This window comes from Lontra canadensis, unplaced genomic scaffold (assembly GCF_010015895.1).
Source record: "Lontra canadensis isolate GAN:19392208 unplaced genomic scaffold, GSC_riverotter_1.0 scaffold235, whole genome shotgun sequence".
In the NCBI taxonomy this organism is placed as follows: Eukaryota; Metazoa; Chordata; class Mammalia; order Carnivora; family Mustelidae; genus Lontra; species Lontra canadensis.
The window spans coordinates 27,905-35,301 of record NW_022631229.1 but is presented as its reverse complement, the minus strand read 5'-3'; the positions used below and the strand labels follow the sequence as shown (position 1 = coordinate 35,301).

General features: G+C 58.0%; 1 protein-coding gene across 1 annotated transcript; it reads right to left on the bottom strand.

Annotated features, from left to right (window-relative positions):
• Positions 1-922: 922 nt before the first annotated feature.
• Positions 923-6,587, bottom strand: CD79A (CD79a molecule). Its single transcript, XM_032849620.1, is given in 7 exon segments — positions 923-1,382; positions 1,511-1,579; positions 2,119-2,237; positions 2,465-2,785; positions 4,214-4,435; positions 4,438-4,601; positions 6,403-6,587. Coding segments are annotated over 7 exon segments (1,200 nt in total). The 3' UTR covers positions 923-1,262.
• Between the last annotated feature and the right edge of the window lie 810 nt (positions 6,588-7,397).

The window sequence follows — 7,397 nt, the reverse complement described above, 5'->3', positions numbered from 1 at the left end:
CGCCTCCACCGGGTGTCCACTATCGCCTCCCCGGTGGGATGGGGGCCGTCTCGCCGCAGCCTCCCCTGCTTTCCGTTTGGGTCTCGTGGTCTTCCTCTCTTTCTTTGCCTCGCTGTGCGTGTTTCTGTCCGCGTCCCTCTCTGTCTGCCCCTCTGGCTCTCCTTTCTCCGTGAGGGGAGGCTCGCGGGCCCCTGCTTCTCCGCGCTGTCCCTCCCCTCTGTCGCATCTCTTGTCTTCCCCTCTCCCGGTCTCAGTATCTTTCTGCATGGCCACCTCGGTCATTTCCCCAACCACTGCTTTCTCTAGAGTCCCAAGGGTCAGCCTCTCCGTGTCCATTTTTCTATGGACCTTTCTTTCCTTTCTCTGTCTCCTGCTTTCTCTCTGTCCCCCCCCCCCCCCCCCCCCGCCGATTCCCTGTCCCTTCATTGTCTTTCTCTTCACTTGCTCTGTCTCTCCATCACTATCTCTCTGTGTCTGTTTGTCTCTTCTCCCAGAAACCCTGTGTCCCTGTGCCCCTCACCCCAGTCCCCAGATGACAGCCACAGATTCTCCCCAGATGTCCCTGCTGCAAGTCCATTCCCAGAAAAGAAAAGGTGTGGCCTGGCTGTAGTCAGCACGGGGTACCAGCCCCACCAGACAGGCGCCTGTGTTTGTGGGACTGAAATATGAATAAATAAATATGGTCACCTGCCTCCTGTGTCCCCTGCCTGCTCAGGTACCTAGCCTAGGGTGAGGCGCTTCTCCAAACACTTATTTCTGTCTGGTTACCTGGCCCCAGGTGTAGGGAGTGGGCACGGGTGGGGGTTGGGGGATCGGTGGGGGCAGGATCCTGGGTGTAAGAGAGAAGGGGCCCGAGGCCTGGACTCCAGGGTCCCACCAGAAGAGGGGAGCTTCTCCATGAGATCCACGACTCCTGCCAAGGTCTGCGTAGGGAGGGATTTATTATCACTAAGTGGCCATGACAGAGCAGGGAGGGGGAGGGGACACTAACGAGGCTCAGCAATCAGGTCCCCTGGAGGCAGCGATTAAGGGCTCATTACCCGCTGGGTGTGGGGGGGGAGGCTGGGAAAAGCTGCAGGAGGAGGGCTGAATTGGGGTATGTGCAGGGGGATGAGGATAGTCTAGAAGGAAGAAGAGCAGACATGCTCAAGGGGGAAGTTGAGTCAGGACACTCCCGGGAAAGATGATGAAAAGAGAACAGGAGGAGGCGGGGAGGGGGACACCAGAGCTGGCAGCCCAGCCAGCCAGGGCAGCCCACAGGGTCACGGCTTCTCCAGCTGGACGTCCCCATCTCCGATGTGGAGGCTGCCCACGTCCTGGTAGGTGCCCTGGAGGCCTCGGGAGATGTCCTCATACATGGAGCAGTCATCCAGGTTCAGGCCCTGGGGTGAACATGTGGTGGGGGGCCTCAGCGCCCTGATGCCCAGACCCTGCCCCCAGATGACCCCAGGGAGGACCCCCATGAGAACCCCAATGCACATGTCCCTTGCCTGTCTCCACCACCACTCACCTCATATAGGTTTTCATCTTCGTAGTCATCTGGGGCGTCCATCCCAAACTTCATATTCTGCCATCGTTTCTGGGAGGGGGTGATTGGGAGCCTCAGTGAGGGGGTGTGGGGGGAGAATATGTTTTCCCGAACAACACTCCGGGGTGCCGAGAGGTGCTTTACCAGAGAGGGTAAGGACTGGGCCCAAAGCCACACAGCAGTTGAGTGGCAGGTGTCTCTGGGTCCCTGCCTTACTGCTCTTGCACAAATAACAACTCTCCTAGAAATGGCAGTGGCTGGACTGTCACCTAAGGCAGGGTTGGAGCAATTCAGTGACTCCAGGAGGACAGCCAGTCCCCAGTCTTCCCTGGCCACATCTGAGGGCCCCTGTGCTCCTGGAGGGGGGGCAGCCAGAATGAGACACCATGGCTAGGGGGTGGGGGGCCAGAGTGAGGTACACCTGGTGAGGGGTAATGAGAACAACCCTGCAAGGAGACCGAGCAAGGATGCGCCGCTGGGCCCCGCACCCTTTACAAATTCAGGTGTCCCTCAGTCCTGTGAGGGTGCTGTCACTTTCCCATTTTTAGGGGGACCTCCACCTCAGCAGGCCCCAGTCCCTAGGGGCTCACCCTGAACAGCAGCAGGGTCCCAGGCACCACGGCGCAGAAGAGCAGGACAATGCCCTCGGCTGTGATGAGGTTGTTCTTGGTGGCTTCTCCCATGTCCAGGAAGGGTCTGGGGAGCCGCTCTGAGAGGAGGGGAGCCGCTCAGAGCACGAGGGCCTCCCACCCCCAACCCGCCAGGCATCCCAGCCCTGTCCCGGCCAGACAGAAACCTCCGAAGCCCCCCACCTGCAGTGAGCATGAGTGGGAAGCAAGGAAGCCCACAAGGGAAGGGGGCACCGGCTCCACCCCCACCGCGCAGGTGGGGCAGGGGTGGGGTGGGAGGGGGCCAGGGCGCCGCTGGCTGGCTCACCGCGCACACGGATGTAGGTGCCGCAGGAATACTGTTCATTGACTTTCTGGTTGAGACCTTTCTCCTCCACCCGGCACCTGTACAGGCCTCTGTGGCTCTTGTTTGCGGCCTGGATGCTCAGCTCGCTGCGGGGGCCCTGGCCGTAACTCCAGAAAATGTCTGGCCAGGTGGCATTGCCTTGGATGATGCGCCACCACGTGACGTTGAAGGTGCTGTCGCGGCTACTGTGGTTGTACAGGCACGGGACGTGGACCTCCTCCCCTAGGCTCACGGTCACTGAGGGCGGGCCCTCGTCCACCCACAGGGCCTGGCACCTGGGGCCTGCAGAGACGTGGAAGCGTTGGGGATTGTGATGGGGACCCAGGCCCCAGCAGTGGCAGCAGCCCAGGGTGCATATGTGTGTGGGGGGTAGGAGGTTAAGGACACTCTCTGGGGAGAAGAGGGGCCTGGGGGAGGGGGCCCACAGTGCAGGGAGTGAGGTTGCCTCTGTAGGGAGAGTAGTACCAAGGGGAGCAGAGAGAGGGCACACCTGTGGAGGATGGGGACGAGGACACCTCTGTGGGTGCCCCCCCCACCTCTCCAGTGTGCCTTTTGCCACCCTCCCCACCTGTGCTCTGTGCTTTGGCCCCACTGAACTCACAGGCATTTGGATATTTGGCATCCTAGTGGCAGAAGTGCCCCTGTCCAGAATCCGTTTGGGCCTCACCGCCTCCTGGAGGCCTTCCAGGCTCACTTTCCCATCAGTCCCCAGCCCCACCTGACATCTGGCACTTTATCTGGTATAATCTCACAAAAGCCTTAGAGGTAGGTTTTCTCATTAACCCATTTTATAGGTGGGACAGCTGAGGCCCAGGGAGGGCAAATTTGTTGTCTGGCATCATGAGGGCAGCAAGAGTGGTTGGTGTTTCAAACCCTGAGCCTTCGGGCCCCCCTTGCCCTGTGACCTCAGGCCCACCCCTCATTGCTTCTGTCAACCTGGGGGTTAGGAGTGACCTCAGCTGGTGGCTGGGCTGGGGGTTAGGGGAGGGCCTCAGCAACGGGGTTGGCTGCTGAGGAAACCCCAGCTTCCAGTACCCCCCAAACCCCGCGAAGGCCAGCCCATAGGACTGGCTTGGCTAGCCTCTTCTGGAAGGAGGAGGTGGGAGGTGAGGAAGAGAGGAGGAGGAAGAGGTGGGGAGAGAGGCAGCAACCTCAGCTCCAGTGGTCACAGCCCCACCAGCTGGCATTGCGTGGGGTGGGGGTGGGGTGGGGGTGGGCAGCCGGGAGGGCAGCGTGGATGAGGCACCCCCTTCCCCAGCACTGAAAGGGAGCTCCCTATGCAGTGGGGTGACTGAGATTCAAGGCAGAGAAGGAGAAACCGGTTTCTTCTTTCTGAAGCTGAGCCCTACCCTGCAAGTCCCCTTCCTGCCCCAGCTCTGAAGCTCAGTCAAGGGCGACCTTAGTTCCTTATTTTGACCTGTGGGGTTGAGGGGGTGGGGAAGTCGTCTGTTGCCCCTGTCTCCTTCCATGTGGCTGTGGACGCCCCTTAAACTTTGCTGAACCCCCTCCGGCCTCCCCTCGTCCCTGCAGCCTGCCCAGGAAGGCTGCTTCAGGGGCTCTCCCAGCACCGCCCCCCACACCTACTGGCTCCTCGCGCCCTGAGCAGGGCCTTTCTCTCTGCCTGAGCCCTCTCTCCAGCCTCCTCAGTCCTCCCCACCCCACTGCTCCCCCCACCCCGCCCCCCCCAGCACCAGCCTGTCAGCCACGTACCCAGGCCAACAGCAGAGATTAGGAAGAAGAGCTCGATGGTGGCACGCAGCACTTGGAGGACTCTGGGACCCCCAGGCATCTCTCCCAGTGGGTTGGTCGGTCTGGGCTGCAGCAGTCCTGGGGTACCAGATTCCACCTCGGCTGGCCTGAAACCCCGCCCTACTTCCTGCCCAGCCCTGCCGGAGATGGGCTCCAATGGCCCTGCTGCTGGGCCCTTCTGCTCTGGGCCCCTGGGGCAGGCCCTGCTGGTGAGCTGCAGGCCCCGGGTGGAGAGAAACTGCTCCCTGCACCTGTGGCCACAATTCCCCTGAGGGGAGGCTGTTGGGAGGGAGGGGAAAGAGACCAGTCCTGGCAAGGAAGCCCCAGGGAGCCAGAGTTCGAGGTGCCCCTGCCTGCAGGCGATTTGTCGGGGCGGTGGTTCTCAGCCTGCTCTCCGCTCCACACTGGCCTTAGGCAGAGCTCATGTCCTCTCTGAGCCTCTGTGTCTTCACTTCTTGGTGTTGGAATCAGGATTTAAAGGGGTTGTGCGTGCAAAGTTCTGAACACACGGCCCAGCCCATAGTAGGTGCTCAGTAAAAGGTGGTTTGTATTAATGCTCAGGAGGAATAAATGAGCTCTACGACTAGGCGGTGGCTTCCTGTTCTGAGCCTTGGCATTAAAAAACATTTTTTTTTTTAAATTTTAAAGTAAATCTCTACACAAAGCGTGCGGCTCAAACTCACAACCCCAAGCCAAATGTCACATGGTCTTCTGGCCTGGCCAGCCTGGTGCCCCAGCCTTGGCATTTTTAATCCGAGAGATGAGCACAAGTGTATCCCCCCAGTGTTGTGACCGGAGATGATGTTCCCAGCACCTGGGGAGTTAAAATCACGACAGGATCTTGATGAGAGTCAGCCTCTCCACGATTGGGCAAGGTAGGCCACCCCTCCCCACCCCATTTTTACAGAAAAAATGGGCCCAGAGAGATGCCATCGCTTGCCCCGGTATAATACAGCTTGTGAGCAGGGGAGCAGAGATTCGAAGTCACTTATGTGTGCCCACGTGCCTCTGAGCATTATTTTAGGTCACGTGGAAGGAAACTGAGTCTGAGGAGTTGGGGTGGGGAATCACAGGCGATTGTTGAGATGTTTGTGAGCAGTTGGGGCACTGTCACATACCCACGCGAGGAGACACAGAGTGGGGGTAGTTAGCTCACGGAGATATTCGGTGGCAAAAACTGAAACAGAAAGTCTGTGTGCAGCAGAATGGGATGCGCACAGTGTGACGTAGGCAACTAGCAGAGTAGCACTCAGCAGGGGAAAAGGCAGTGCTCCACTCGTCAACACGCCTGCATCTCAGAAATGAGGTGAAAAGGACAAAAAACCATGTAGCGTGCAACAGTTGACTTGTTTTCAAAAGGCGAAACATCAGGTACTGTTAGGAACACGTGGGTCTGTAGTTGAGGTGTGAACCCATGCAGGTGAGTGGCACCCAGTTCCTGAGAGGGGTTCCCTCTGGGGGAAGGGAAGAGGGCTGGGACTGGGAGGGGTACACAAACAACTTTGACTGTCTTGGCTTTAGGTCTTGTTTTACTTCTTAAGTTGGGCAGTGGAGGGGCGCCAGGGTGGCTCAGTGGGTTAAGCCTCTACCTTCGGCTCAGGTCATGATCTCAGGGTCCAGGGATAGAGCCCCGCATCAGGTTCTCTGCTTGGCAGGGAGACTGCTTCCCTCTCTCTTTGCCTACTTGCAATCTGTCAAATAAATAAAATCTTTAAAAGAAAAAAAGTTGGGCAGTCGGTCCACGGGTCTTTCTTACACACTAATAGGTATACTGTTTTGCATGCTCAAAGCACAATTTAAAAAAAAAAAATGCAACTGTCACCCACACAGAGGAGCATGGGCCTCGAGTTCATGGGTCCTGTGTTTGACTCTCAGGACCTGTCAGCTGACTGGTTGCTTGGGCCTCAGTTTCTTCTCCGGTAATCTGGGCTCTCCTAACCCCCCTTGCCCAGCCGTGAAAAAAGGACACAGTTCCCCTTCTCTAGCCTGGGAGCCCTCCTCCCTTCCCGACCCTCTGGGGACCTAGGTGTTCTTCTGTGACCATGGCTGTGTAGCAGGTTATCAGCCCCTCCACATTTTAGTTCCTCCTTATGGACCACCCCCCCTCCCCGCCCAGGAAGAACCCGCCGGCACAGATGCGGCAGCCCTACGAATTCCTCTCCTTCTTTGGCGAGTCCATTTCCAGGCCCTCGACTGCCCCCCAGTGGCCAGAGGGACAGCTGCTGGATCGCAGGCCCTCAGGCTCGGCGGGCCTATTGGGGACACCCACCTGCGTCTCGGCCAGCACGTGGGCCTGGTGCCATGTGTGCCAACCAGGTACTGGACCTCGCTGCATTGCGTTCTCTTGCCTATTCCAGGACCTCTTCATCCTCAGTTGACAAAAAAGGAAATGAGTCCAGAACAGGGAGTGGCCCAAAGCCATGCCCAGGCTCATAATCCCCTGGGTCTTGTGTTTCCACTTCCCTTACTTCCAAAGGGCAGTTCATTACAATGGTTAGAGCCTGGTTGCCCGAATTCAAGTTCCGGCTTTGCCACCCCTTTGCTGTGATGCACAGCCGGATGACCCAACTTGTGACTTGACTTTCCTTATGCCCCAAATGTGGGTGCTTCTGGCACCTTTGCAGGGTTGCCTAGTCTAAGTGTACTACATACCTTGCCATGTGGCGGGCTGTTTAATCCGTATAAATCCATCAGCAGACTTGAGCTGGAACTGGGAGGGATGACAGCTTCATTTCCCGCCAGATGTGGGATTCTGTTTTTTTCCATCCTGAACACCAACCAAGTAACCAGTGGGTCATGTGCTTGGTGTGCTGCTCTGAGCCAAGGCACATCTATATGGTAACTGCAGATCCCTCAGGAGTGATACAAGTGCAGGGCTCAGAGGAGGAATAAATTGCCCAGGATTGCACAGAATTAGGGTCAGAGCTGGAAGTCAAGTCTGAGTTCAAAGCCCAGACTTCACACTGGAAGTAAATGGATCCCAATAACCCCGGCTGGGGAAAATCAGGAGACCTTGGCCAAGCCAGCTCAGGCTCAGCATCTCAGTGTTCCCCAGGCAGGGGTGGGTTTGGTCACATTGGGCCACTTCTCCAGGTTCAGCTTTCTGGGGTCTGCTGGCACATGCCCATTTAGAGCCCTTCAAAGG